This window comes from Hesperophylax consimilis, chromosome 31 (genome assembly GCF_061612785.1).
Source record: "Hesperophylax consimilis isolate HC1 chromosome 31, BYU_Hcon_1.0, whole genome shotgun sequence".
NCBI lineage: Eukaryota > Metazoa > Arthropoda > Insecta > Trichoptera > Limnephilidae > Hesperophylax > Hesperophylax consimilis.
Genome location: NC_142866.1, coordinates 1,369,159 through 1,383,488, shown reverse-complemented (window position 1 = coordinate 1,383,488; position 14,330 = coordinate 1,369,159). Strand labels below are relative to the sequence as shown.

Below are 14,330 nucleotides of genomic sequence, written 5' to 3'. Positions count from 1 at the left end.
GCAGTCGCTCGCCACACCCATCCCGGGTGCTGATTAGCTTATAGCCAATAAATCAAATGATGGAATCTTTTTTGAAAAAGTGACACAATTGATCGTAGGTAGTTCATGATCATGATAAATCAAGGCATTGCACTATGAAATAATACATCATTATAAATTAACACCTTACTTATAAATGCAGTGTAAATAAAACGCATTGCATAAGGTCAGAAGCGTGAAAAACCTGACTTATTACCTTCAGTATCTGTTTGGTTAAAACGGCATAAAACTAGGCTTAAGGCCGGCTTTACCATTCCAACATTGGACTCTAATCTAAGAATCTAATTAGTAAGGTGGTAAGTATTAAACTGCTTTGTGAAGTTTGCATGTGGATAATCATTTATATTCTAAAGGAAAAAAGACCTTCTATTTTGGTGTACAATTTATATTTCATTCAGTTTGTCCTACCTCATGTAAAATAAAGATTGAACAGAAAAAAAAGTATGTCAGTTATAATCTTATTTTTATGGCAAACCATTTTGAGTGGTGTTAAAATAGGAACATGGTCAAATAAAATTAATCTATAATATTTGGGAGTCATAAATAAATTTAAAAAATGGCTTATAGATAATAAATGCCTCAGGATTTTTAATACAAATATCCCGATGCATTTATAACTGTATATTATGTACTTACATTATTATGTAGGAACCTAAGTATAAGTATTTTTTTAATACTGTTTTTTGTCAGAAAACAATTAAATATTAAAGTTAAATGAGAAACAACAGACAAATATTAACTATAACTAAATCTGTACAGAAAGGTGACACCAAAAACAGTGTGTACAAAATCAAAATTTATACATAATATTGAATGAAAGTATGTAGAACAATTTTAAGGTGTGCCGGAATATGGATAAAAACACATTGTAATTTTAAACCTTAGATGCAAAGAGTGGTAGATATTTTATTATTATGGACGCATTCAGTTTGGCCAAATTTGTAATAGGTTTTTATTTCTGGTAACATAAAGAGAGTTTTAATCATAGACATTCAAATTAATAGACTTGCCCTAACATAATATCTGGGTATGACCATATTTTTGGCAACGGGAGGGTTCGAGAATGCTTTGAATAAACTATGACATCAGACATACATTGATCAACGAAGAGCGCACATTGAAATAAACAGACCATGTGTAAGGCAAAGGTTTACAGCGCTGTCCACTGTGGGAATTTTCTGCACAAGAAATGAATTTTTGTTTTAAATTAATCGCCTGGCGTAGTGACGCCAAAATTGAGTGAGGTGGCTAAATTATAACACATTTATAAAAGTGTCTAACTAAATAGCCTAACCAAAATATGAAATTTTGGAAACAAACCTGAACTTTTTTGTACCCGATATGGGATATATGTAGTTAAGTTTTTTTAAGCAGCCAGCAATTTGTGTGCCATTGTAAAATAGTACTAGTTATTAGTAAGCAGATTTTATTTTTGAGGACTGAATAATGATATTAAAATGAGTTGTCTGTATACTGCCAGATTCATTCATTGATAAATCACTGAAAGTGAGACAGTCCGCCACCTCACGAGCTCCGCGCAAGTTGGCTTGTTCCCCTTTCCCTGATTGGCTCGTCAATTGATTTGGATGTCTATGATTTTAATGCACATATTTCAACATTTACACTATTATTTAAAAAGACACCTACAGATTTAATCTTATTTAATAAGGTTGCAGAATTTGTACTAGATAGTAACCACTACATATTTCATAATTTTGATTGAGATACTATAATAATATAATCAGTAAGGGTACAATTACATAAAGCTACCATGTAAACAATGTTTATAACTTTCCTAAAATAATGACTTTGGTGTTTGGAATTCCATCCAGTTTATTTAAATAACATTTTATAATCTAGTTTCAATATTATTCTAAAATATTATTTATACAATACAGCCCTGTAGTAAAATTATTATTTGGTGGTGCAAATGTAATACAATTTGTCCTCATTGACTTCTGTGTAAAATGTAATATTATAAAAAGTGGCAGTCTGTGACATTCAGTGAGCTAGAGTGGTAAAACCGAAAAAATACTACACTAATTCTTGCAGCGCCAAATAAATGTTTTTATTTTTAAAAAAAAAATTATTTTGAATGACGAATTTTCAGTTTGGGGAAGTTGTGCTCCCACTAACTAAAATAATTCTCAAAACCTTCATATAAAAATAGAATTTGCAAAAAAAAAATTACAATATTTTTAGCTACACCATCTATAAGGTTGTGTTTTTCAATAGTACCAATCTATCTAACTGAAAAATCATGGACCACTACTGAAATGTAGCTATGGCTTTTGTCTTCTATGCTTCGCCATGGATAAGATCAAAGATATTAGAAGAACGAGATGTGCTATGAGCAGTTCATACTGTGAGGAATTGTTTTGCCCAGTGTCGCCGGTTTTGTTCACCAATACTACTGCACACCTTTGCTTACGCTAAGGTATCCGCACTAATACATAGAACAGATTTCTGTGCGTACACGTCCCGATAGTATTCAAAGTACCCTAATTAGGTAGTACTCCGCCTACGGTCCGGCGGCCAATATAGCATATCTCGTTCTTCTAATATCTTTGGATAAGACGGTGTTTAGATGATATATAGGTACATGCATATATATACATGAAAAACAATGACATATTGGGAGCCTCGTGTCATTTTTTTGTGGTACGTTTGGGTACCAGTATCAAAAAACAATCTTTTAATCTAACTAACTAATCTCTATATTTTTCAGTTTGATTTCATGCATTTATGTAGAACACATCTGTTGAGAAAGAGTCCATTAAAGTCTCTCACTGGTGATTGGCTCGTTGTAAAACCCACATAGTTGCAATCTAAAAATAAAAGAAACACTGATTAAGTAGTTTTTTAATTAACCTGCCGAATACAGTTCAGCAGATATACATAAAAACAATCCTGAAGCGTCTATATATAAATATAGATAAATACTACGCAAAAAGATTAAACACTCGCCATACTCAAAATATTAACAAAGATTTACTCCAAATTCCTGAAATGCATACTACTTTCGGTCGAGGAAACTTTAGGTACTTTGTGACAACACGTTACCATATTCAAGATAGCATAAAAAAAAATACACAAAAAAAATTCAAAAATAACCAAATTATTTTGATCTTTAGTTATGACAGGGCCTTTTCCGGTCCACTCTTGCAAATTCTAAATTATTAATTTAACTATACCTTTGAGTGATTTACATATTGTATTGTAATATATACGTATTATAAAGTAACTTGTAAAATGACTGCCTCAACACAGGCTAGCCTAGCGAGGCTGGTTATGAGAAACCTCAACTTATAACTACAGTAGAACCCCGTTAATTCGAACACCAATAATTTGAAAAAACAAGTACTGTGGTGCCTCACACAACGAACTTAATTCGTTCCAGGAGCAAGTTCGTTATGCGAAAAGTTCGTTATGTGAAACGCGTTTTCCCATAACAATACATGTTAAAAAAAATAATTCGTTCTGTAGCATAAAATATGGTAAGATGACATAAAAAAAAGATAAATTTTTTGTTATTATTTTTATTTAGATACATCTAAAAACATAATGAAAAAAACACACATTTTTTAATTTTAAGAAATAATCGAAACCCGAACCCCGAATAAATAACCCGTTTCATCGGCATTGAACACTTGTTGTGGGCAGTATCCTTCATCCATAATAAATTTTTGAAAATTAATAGAGAACTTTTCTGCTTCTTTTTTATCAGCACTGCCAGCCTCACCATGCATATTAACGCTGTGGATTCCATACCTTTTCTTAAATCTAAAAAACCACCCCCTGCTGGCTTTGAAATCTTCTTTATTATCTTGATTGCTGCTACTTCCAGGGATGTTTTTCTTTAGATCTTCATAAATTATCTTGGCCTTGTAACAGATAATATCTTGGGTTGTTACGTCACCTTTCACCTGCCTGTCCTTAATCCAAATCGCTAATAGCCTCTCCATTTCCTCGTGGATTGAAGATCTATGTTTTTCATTAAATAGTTTTGATACTCCTTTGGCTACTTTGGCTGATTTTATTGCATCCTTGTTTGTCAAAATGGTGAAAATGGTGGTCTTGTTGAGGCCAAACTCTTTGACGAGGTCACACTGTTTTACCCCACATTCACTCCTTCTAATTATTTCCTGTTTCATTTCAAGAGAAATCACCTTCCTGCTTTTTTTAGAACCCATCATATAAAAAAAATGTTGAGTTTATCTTAAAAGGACGACTGCCGTGATACGTGTGCGATTTAATTCGTAATGAAGAACGATTGCTGCGATACGTGCGTAAGTTAAGCGTACTACGCAGTGACTAACGAGTCTAACGACTGCCTGCGCGGGAGGATGCAATTAATCGGCAGTGATCGTAGAAGATCGGGCGACTTCGTTGTGTGAAGCGAAGTTCGTTGTATGAATCGTGAAATGAACGAAAAGGAAGTTCGTTGTGTGCAGCATTCGCTGTGCGAGGCGTTCGTTGTGTGAGGCACCACTGTAATTCGAAATTTTCGCCAAAAAAATATAACTAGAAATATTTTTTCATACAAAATAGTTTTTTAATTCGAAATTTGTTAATTCGTAATTCCAAATTCATTTTTGTCCGTGCACGAAAATTTGTTCTGTAATTCGAAAAATTAACATTTTACATCTTCCTAATTAGTATTATTATTTTGTAAATCTGAATCGATTTACACATGAATGTCATATTTTTTCGAATTTATTTCGAATATCCAAGTTTGAGGGGCTGAGAATATTCGTTTTACGCGGAAATATGTCGTAGTTTTACGAATTTACACCAAATATCTGAATTTAAATGGTCAGCCGCGACAGAAATTGGCAGCGAAATTGCGATTTACGCGTAAATATATCGTATTTTTATTAAATTTACTCCAAATATCTAAGTTCAAAAGGCCAACCGTGTTAACAATCCGCCGAGAAAATTCTTTTTACGCAGATATTTTTACGAATTTACATCAAATATCTGAATTAAAAGGTTAACCGCGACCGAAATCGGCTGCGAATTTTTAAATTTTTTTTTATTACTTTATTTATTTTCATTTCTTTACACATATTATACATATTAATAGATAGTATATAATAACACAATATATAATACCAAATAGTATACACAAGAAATGAAAACCCACTAAGTAAATTCGATTAAATATCGATTTACGAGTAAATACATCGTAATTTAACGAATTTAAATTGAATATATGAATTTAAAGGGTCGGCCGCGACGAAAATCGGCAGCGAAAAATCAATTTACGCGGAAATATATCATATTTTTACGAATTTACGTCGAATATCCTAAATTAAGAGGCCTGCCGCGAAAGTTTGAAAATATTGTGTGGTGTTTTTATGAATTTACTTTGAATAACTGAACTTGAAGGGCTGACCGCGGCGGTAATCAGCTGCGAAAATTCTAAATAATTTGTATTATTACGAATTTACTCTAAAGATACTACCCGAATTTGAAAAGGCAGCCGAGGAACTAGATTTTCGGGGTCCATTTTTTTTTTTAGCTGTGGTTCAGTGTGTCTGTGCAGATGGCGCTGTTTTTCAAAAAAACATGTTTGTCCAACAGATGGCGCTGTTTTATTAAAAAGCATGTTTTTAACTGTCACTGGAGACATTTATATAATGTAGGTATAAAAAAACACACACGTATTTGAATGCAAAGTTGTGTCAAAATTTCAAAGCAAATGGTAAAGAACTTTTGAAGGTATAAGATTTTGAACAAACAAACATTAATATTTTTATTTATATAGATGTACACTGCGCACACTTAATGTGTATTTTAAGTTATATTTGCGAATTTCTCGCAATAAAGATAAATATATCAATGCTGAAAAGGATAAATGGCTTCAGCGCCATGTAGCAGTGTAGCAGGTAAATGAAGGCTAGTTTTATCATTAAAAGTGTATTTTACTAGTTTACTAAGTATTTTCTATTTTTTGTACTCATAATTTGAAAATATATTAGGTATACATTGGTGAACAAAATGATAGTAGAGGTAGGAAGGTAGGTTCATACGACGATAAAAAAAAGATTTCTGATATAACTAGTGATGGCTACAAGGAGTAAATTTAGTCAGTCTCCTTGTGCTCATTATCACCATGTCGTTATTTAATTATTTTTATTTGTCGTTAATAATAATTCATGCTAGCCCTCTTGTCATGGTTAGTGTGGACACCCCATGACGGGAGCTATCACAGATACATACTTTGTAATATTTGGTATTCAGTGAAATGTTACTATTGTCAATTGTAAATGTACTACCCAACTATAGAATTTATAGCTTCAATAACTGTAGTGTCATGTTTATTTAAGTAATAATTTGTTATTAATTTTATATGTAGGTTAACACTGTTTCACTTAAATTGTACTGCTAATCATCTTGACACAGAACTGCCCTACTGAGATGAGTGGCTTATGTTTTTATTTTGTCTCAAACTTTGGAGAGTAAATAAATAAAATATCAAAGAACTTAAAAGGCAAGGCAGTTTTAATAAATAAATAATCCAAACCTTAGATTCAGTCTCTCTATTTCTTTTACGCAGGTCATTTTGTGTTCCGAAAATTCCTCATTTTTTTCCTTGAGCTGAATGATTTGTTCTGAAACTTTATCTATCTCTTCTGAAAATATAAATGAAAACAAACACTTTTTAGTACAGACTTAAAATACCGGACAGTTCGCATTTTTAAAAAACATGATAAATAGTACAATAAAAACGAACGTATAGGCCCACATCCATAAAGCAAGTAGCTTGCGGGCAAAGTGCAAACTACATGAGCGTAACCTACTATCGCAATGGAATCGGATCTTAAATATAAAATCATTCTGTTACTATTACATTCGCTACATCGCAAAAAAAAGTCATTTATAATAAGGTCACATAGAATTAGAATCATTTGTGAAAACATTACTACACATATTTTTTTAAATGCAACTTAAAGAAATATATGAGTATAACCAGTAATTAATTATGATACATAAATGTATTTGTAAGGATCGCAGGTACGGCCTACCTTGCGCAATGCATATTTCATAGCACAGGTCTCTTATCTGTGAACGAAGAGTGGAGTTTTCAATGAGAAGCCGGTCCTTGTCGGGGTCTGGACCAGTTGCCTGAAAAAGATCAGTTAAATAAAGAGCATAAATTGGCATGCTTCAGTCAAATTAATTATTATGGTTTATAAAAGAAGTTACAGTATCATTACCACCATGGAAATATCATTTTCAGAGAATACCGTGCTTGAATATGTGCGAGTACCAAGTCAAGTTAGTTCCAGTAAAATACAATCATGACATTGAAATAATAATAATACAATATAAGAGAAAAATATCCTTACCTCAGTAGGCTGAGATGTGTCACGTATCTGCAGTTGTTGTTCCTGAAATATAAATGAAGTTATAGATCTGCAAGATACAAATGTGAAATATACATATTATAATATATACCTTGGCATCTAACAGTGATGCAGCATGTTAGCATGCCTGAACGTCATTGGAATCTTCTTCTTCCACAGGAATATGCAAGTGTCGAATACTGATGTTGCGTATTCACATCGCAAACAACTTGTGGTGCACAGTCCATACACGACGCTACTCTTCGCCAGAATCTCTCGAAACGTCAAAACTAGCTTTCATAACCTCATTCGCAACTGTCGTAGTTGTCATTTTTTGTTGACTGTTTTGTTCTTTGCATTGATCTAAAGCACAAAGTGTCTGACACAAGTAACCATCATATCTCATCATCTCATCAGACTATTAATTTTGCTAGACTATCATATTGCTCCATCATGTTTCAAGTCTCGATGACTTGAGTGGTAACGACTTCGACTAGCCAGTCGTGGGAGACTGGCTTCACCGACAAGTTTACAAAATGTCAGCATCATGTGACTGTGTACGTAACTCCGCGCAGACGTATGAGGGTAGTTGCCAAGATACTTGAATCGTCGAGTATCGGATATTGCCTGTATCTGTGGAAGAAGGGCCTAATAGGAGGTAAAATAAATGATTATAGAATATTACCAACCTTCAATGTTTCAAGTTCCAGCTGAGAGACCCGAAGTTCTTGGTTCAGGACAATCTTTTTAGATTTGAGATTCTCAATGTCTTTATGGAGCCTTTTCTTTTCCGATGATATACTCTCCAACTTAAAGAAAGAAAGCAAATACATATTCGCAATGAGGATTACAAAATCACAAATTCGATATATATTTTTTTAATAATTTTCATAAATATTTATGATTCTTCTATTGTGGTTTGTTATGGTTAAAAGAAACTTCGTACATATTGTTTTTTCCAAGGAAATTAAAACACGATTTTTTCTTTTGCAAAAAGAGAGACATTTTCACTTCAATCTATTCAAAAATTAAAATAAGTACCTAAAATAGCCACTCGGTTCCTTTAAGCATAACAACACCCAAAAATGGAGAAATAATACATAATTTTTTCCAAGATTGTGAAGCACATTATAGAGAGCAATGAAACCACTCATTTTAAAGGAGTTGAAAATATTGTTACAGTTTTACACATCTCCCAAAAAGTAAATAAATCACATTATTGTTGTGAGTACATTTTTGAATGGGTGTCCCAGATGCCAAAAGGCTTCCTGACTCTGGTGAAGAAATTATGGAAAATAAGATAAAATTGAAATTTGCGATGATTAATTGAAAATAAAAATAAATCCGTCCTTTAAAAACAGTTTGATAATGTTTTCTCAAGCTAAAACGGATTTCAAACTTACTTAAGAGAAAACAAAGTACATATACAGGGTTTTCCAATAAGAGGTGTTATTTTGAATAGCCCGCTATTTCGGCAGATGTTACTTTTGAAGCTGTTATTTTTTGACATTTGACAGGTAGAAACTACGCCATTAATAAAAATGGAACGATACACACTTCAACAACGCATTGAAATTATTAAAATTCACTTGAGTGAATCAAATGCAAATAGTCTTGAGTGATGAGGCCCATTTCCACCTCGGTGGCTTCGTCAACAAGCAAAATTGTCGCATCTGGGGCTTGGAAAACCCAAGAGTTATTGTTGAAAAGCCTCTATCCTCAACATGTGACTGTTTGGTGCGGTTTGTGGTCCGGCGGAGTCATTGGACCTTACTTTTTTGAAAATGAGGCTGGAGCAAAATACCGTGAATGGATTGCGCTATCGAGAGATGATTAATGATTTTTTATGGCCGGAATTGGATGGTATTGATTTGGACAACGTTTACTTTCAACAAGACGGCGCTACGTGCCACACAAGCAACGAAACCATTGATCTTTTACGATTGAATATCAAAATAACACCTCTTATTGGAAAACCTGTATTACATTAAAGATCAATAAGTTGAAATGCTCGACTCCAAGTTGTTCTAGATTCTTACTGACTGATAACATTATTATTTAGTAAATGCAAACTGCATAACGCATAGTTGGAAACAATTTGCTTGAAAGTGGCAAAGTGAACTACACCAGGATTACAATAGACATTCAAAGAGCTTTGTTGAGGCAATGGGTCCAAATACTTAAATGAAAAGGTTAGTAAGGTAGGGATGATAATATATGTGTGGGTGATACTGAGAAAAGTTCTAACAAACCTCATCAGACATAATTTCTAGAAGAGACTCATTCTTTTCTTGATCAACGGAGAGTGAGACCCGATTGGATTTGCTTTTTGAAGATTGTGGGTTCACACTAAAAACAAAGGAAATAATTAAGTTAAATTTTTAAATAAAAACACAATGTTGAAAAATACCTCTAGGACCGTACTAATAAATGAAATTTTACAAACTGTTTATCATACTTATATGATTGTTTATCATTTGGGTAAAATTCGAAACACTTTTATTGTAAGGGGGCTAATGTAAAAATATTTCATAGTAAAACGGGAACTGCACCTTTTACTTTTGTCTTTTTGAATGGAAAAATCTTCCTCCTGGGCTCTATCCTTAGATGGATTTTTTCTGAAAAATGTAATACATAATTGTTTATATGTAAGAAATATGATTATTTTCCACCTACTTCTATTTTAATTTCTATTTTGTTTTCGTGAATGAATGCAAATCTTGGAAGTCGAAATTAACCCACTTCACAACACGTCAAGCTGAAACTTGGCAGAGAGGCTCGTTGTTGATTACAATGCATTCTATCAACTTTTGGTGGCACTTATACATTAGTGGACATATACGCATTTCTCTGCAATTGGATGACATTAGAGCAATATACAAATTAAATGTTGGTTCTACCCAATCGGGAGTTGGATCAGTTGTTAGTGAGGTTGACATCATTCCCTGGGGAGGAAGGTTCAATCCTCAGTCAAACAATTTATTTTTAAATACTCTCTTATATCATCTAATAAAATTTAAAATATTCATAAGAACCTAAATCACTCAATTTTAGAAGGTTTCGTGAAGGAATTTAAAGCAGATATGATTTGAGATTTTCACGGCCAAAAATAAATCTCTATAAGAAGTTAAAGTAACTTACAATTTAAGATCTGCAATATTGAAATCACTTCCAGAACCGATATTCACTTCTTCGTCTTCTTGGGTTTTGCCAGTGTCTTCTGAAATAAAATAAATATTCTGAATTATAAAAGCTGGCAGGTTATTCTACAGCTAGCTGAAGCACTAAAGGTGAAAGATTTTTTCATGTTCATGTGTTACAAACAGGGAAGGGTATCAAATACTGTGGAACATAGATGATTAATTTTCTGAGCACATGTAGAAAGATTATTAGATTAGAAAAAAAAATTGGTTTAGTATGGACCGTCGAATACCAGGTTCGTTAATAGAAAATGATTGGACAATCCTAGAACCACAGTGATGTTTACCTTGAGCTCGTGTGTTACGGTGGAGCAGTGAGTTCGAACATCGGGGAGCTTTGTACTATACTTTGCAAACCTGCCCTAGTCTTTCCAATGGCAAGAGATGCCGTTCGTCAGTCTGCCGAGTTTATGTTTATTGTCTGAATTTTAGCCACAGTGTGTGGTAAACATTAAAGTCCCTAGAACAAAAACTGGGCCAAAGGGTAGGGGGCAAGAGATTTACAAATGTCCATACATTTATTATGTCTTATCAATCTATAAATAGGTCTCTTACCGTAAAGTGGTTCAGGTGATGTATGAGATTCTTTTGGTCTACATTTCCGGAGAATGCTTTCTAATTTGGACGTCAGAGCAGAGTTGGATTCATCGTTCGGGGAATTGTTCAATATTTGTTGGATCTCATTCAAAATGCTGTTCAGTTGAGTGTTTGAAGAGTTCGCCTGCCTCTTGAAAGAGTCTCTCTCGTGGCGAACCTAAGAATATTAAAAAAGTAATTCAATATGTAGTAATACAAGTATATGATGTCTAGTAGGCTGTATTTCACTTTCCCAACTTTTATGTGAATAGTTTGGCAATGTCCATTTTAAAATGTACATTAAATTAATATACAAGTCTCTGAATGTTACACCTATTAATATACAATATAATATATGAAATATTATTTTATAGTATTGTAAGTCAACATGTCACATTGTCTGATTCCTTGTATACGGAAAGAGTTTATCATAAACATACAAGATTCACTAAAAATGAAGGATTGGTGGTTCCGAAATGTACCAATAAATGCAGTGAAAGAACCCAAAACTATATTGTACCCAAAATATTTAATTAACTACCAATGATAATTAAAAATAATAGCATTTGTATTGCTGAAGTCAAATATAATGTAAGAAAATGGCTATTAGATACAGAAGATTTATATTGATGCACTACTGAAGCCCCTTGTATTGCTCATTGGAATTTACATTATAATTTGGTATTACCTCATCAATGAAACTATTGCTACTGCGGCACATAGACAAAATATGGTACTTTGGTATGGCAACATTTCGGTAGGTAAGTACTTCATTTGTAATAAATAGGCAAAACCTATGTTTTCTTACTGGCAATGATTTATAACCTTCCCAACTTATTATAAGTCATAATGCCATTTTTTAAACACACTAAATGTACTGGCTTCCTAAATAGTAACGTAAAAAATGAATGAATTGTTCACAAACTCGTAGCTTCTTCGGTTGGTAGATAATATCGTAATTAAACAGCTAATACCTAACATTCCAACATTTGACAATAACAAAAGAATAATTGCGTAATTCCAAATGAATATCAAATCATATTAGGTAGTACACACAATGTACCCACGGGAATATCTCGTTTGTCAAGCAATCTGAGATATTTTTGACATATCTCAGATTTGGGAATCGATGAATTCTGACCAATGACATGACTGCTTTTATATCGATTAATTCTGACCAATGACGTGACGGCTGGGGATTCGAATGATTTTTAAAAGAATTGATTCCATATTCAATGACGTTTCAAAATGATTGTGTCAGACTGTGTGATGATTTTTGGCAGAATCGATTCCTTGTTTGATGACGTTTCAAAACAACTGTTTTTTGGAGCATCTATTTATTATTTTAGGAAGAATTCATTTGTTGTTTGATAACGTTTCAAAACGATTGTCTCGGACTGCGTGATGATTTTTGACTGAATCGATTTGTACATGACAATGTAACGAAATATTTCTATGGTCAAAAAGATAAGTAAATCATCGGTGATTGATCGATTGTGCCCATCGCTGATACAAATGAAGACATTATTATTATGTATGTATCCCACGCATCTATAAATGTTCTACATATTATGTAAATGTAATATTAACGATTACATTAAATTTATATGGAGCAAATTTTTTATATCATTTCGCCTCAAGGACCCCTAACAATGAAGTAGTATGACAGTACGCTTTTTGAATTTAATTTTTAGTATGACTATTAAGTTTTTTTAAGTACACATTTTATTTCACACATATCTTACAAAACTGAGCAATCAGTTTCATTGTAAGAATTCTCTCATTTTTCATATTTATTTTAATACTTAACACTTAACTTAATATTCTTATCTTTTATAAAAAGAAAGGCAAACTTTCCCGGGTTACGAATAACCTGACAATATTTGAAAATCTTCTACTACCACCACAGAAACGGAAAATGTTGCTTGTATTATGATGGAGGACTTGGCCAGCCGAGGAATTGAAATCACCTCGCCTGGGTGGAACTCAGCCACTGACCGGTTAATTATTATAATACTTAACTTATTATTATGATAATTAACCTAACATTATAATGCTAAACATAAATACATGTAGGTATTTTAGAGCAATATTAAAAGGTTTATTTTTAACAATTATAGTATGGTATGTAGGTACGGATTACAGGCCACAGGAAATAATAAAACAATCGTTCAATAAACATTTCATAAATGAGTGTAGGACATTTAGTGTAATTATTATGATCAACAATGGCTGAAATCAGGTTTAGTTTGGTAATAAGATGTGTCAATCAGTGGTTTACCTTACTCCACTTCTGCCTCCAGCCCGCCGTGCAAGCGGTCCACCACCGAACTGTCTTTTCCATTTGACATTCTCTAATCCTCGCTTCCTCCAACTCTCGCAGTAATGCAGCCTGAAAATTTAATTTCAACTATGTAAGAACTTATTTCACGTTAAGATTGAATGCCTGTAACCTATATAAACAAAGCAAAACAAAAACTAAAAGCAGGTATTCTATCTTCAAGCCTTCAGATATCTATACAACATGAAAATCATTATTTTTTTAAGCAAACATCAAAATGTCTCGAAACGAAATAATTTAATATTAACCTCCAAATCGAAATAAACTTACTTTTGATAATTCGTCTTCTATTTCGGAATGAGTCGTCATTTTAACTTATGAATCTGCCAAAAATAATATTTGTGCTTGGGTTTTAGCGAACTCTATTTATTGAGCTGTCAAATTATTACCATAGATGAAAGTTGTCGTAGATGGCCACCTCGGTTTTCAATTCTATGATTTTATAAAAAAAAAATGTAACTAAACTGTTAAATTCAGGCAGGACGACAAAAATTGTTTCGAAAAATATCGAGATAATCATTTATATTACTAAATTATTTAACCAAGTGATAAGTTTGCTTTATAATAATGATTAAATTTACAAGGAATATATAAATTTTGATTTTGAAAGCCATCATCACATTATTTAAAGATAAAAAATCTCTCGAATAGTTTTTCTAGCTAATCATAATTTTTACTAAGAAGCAAACACATGAAATAATTATAATATTATCAGAATCAGACGACACATGAAGCAAAATGAAGATTGCAATATAAAAAGGGTTAACAAAAATGAAGTAGGTAACTGCTTATATTTTTACGAATGGGAAAAAATACCAAAAT

At 32.7% G+C, this 14,330-nt stretch overlaps 1 protein-coding gene across 1 annotated transcript; it reads right to left on the bottom strand.

Moving 5' to 3' along the window:
* Positions 1 to 652: 652 nt before the first annotated feature.
* Positions 653 to 13,883, bottom strand: LOC149409318 (uncharacterized). The gene is made up of 11 exons (XM_089649826.1): positions 13,779 to 13,883; positions 13,449 to 13,559; positions 11,147 to 11,345; positions 10,533 to 10,611; positions 9,944 to 10,009; positions 9,644 to 9,740; positions 8,081 to 8,200; positions 7,395 to 7,436; positions 7,071 to 7,170; positions 6,569 to 6,677; positions 653 to 2,867 (listed from the first exon to the last, which is right to left on the bottom strand). Exons 1-11 carry the CDS (start codon positions 13,815 to 13,817, stop codon positions 2,816 to 2,818), a joined length of 1,014 nt encoding a protein of 337 aa, XP_089505952.1. The 5' UTR covers positions 13,818 to 13,883; the 3' UTR covers positions 653 to 2,815.
* Positions 13,884 to 14,330: the final 447 nt, after the last annotated feature.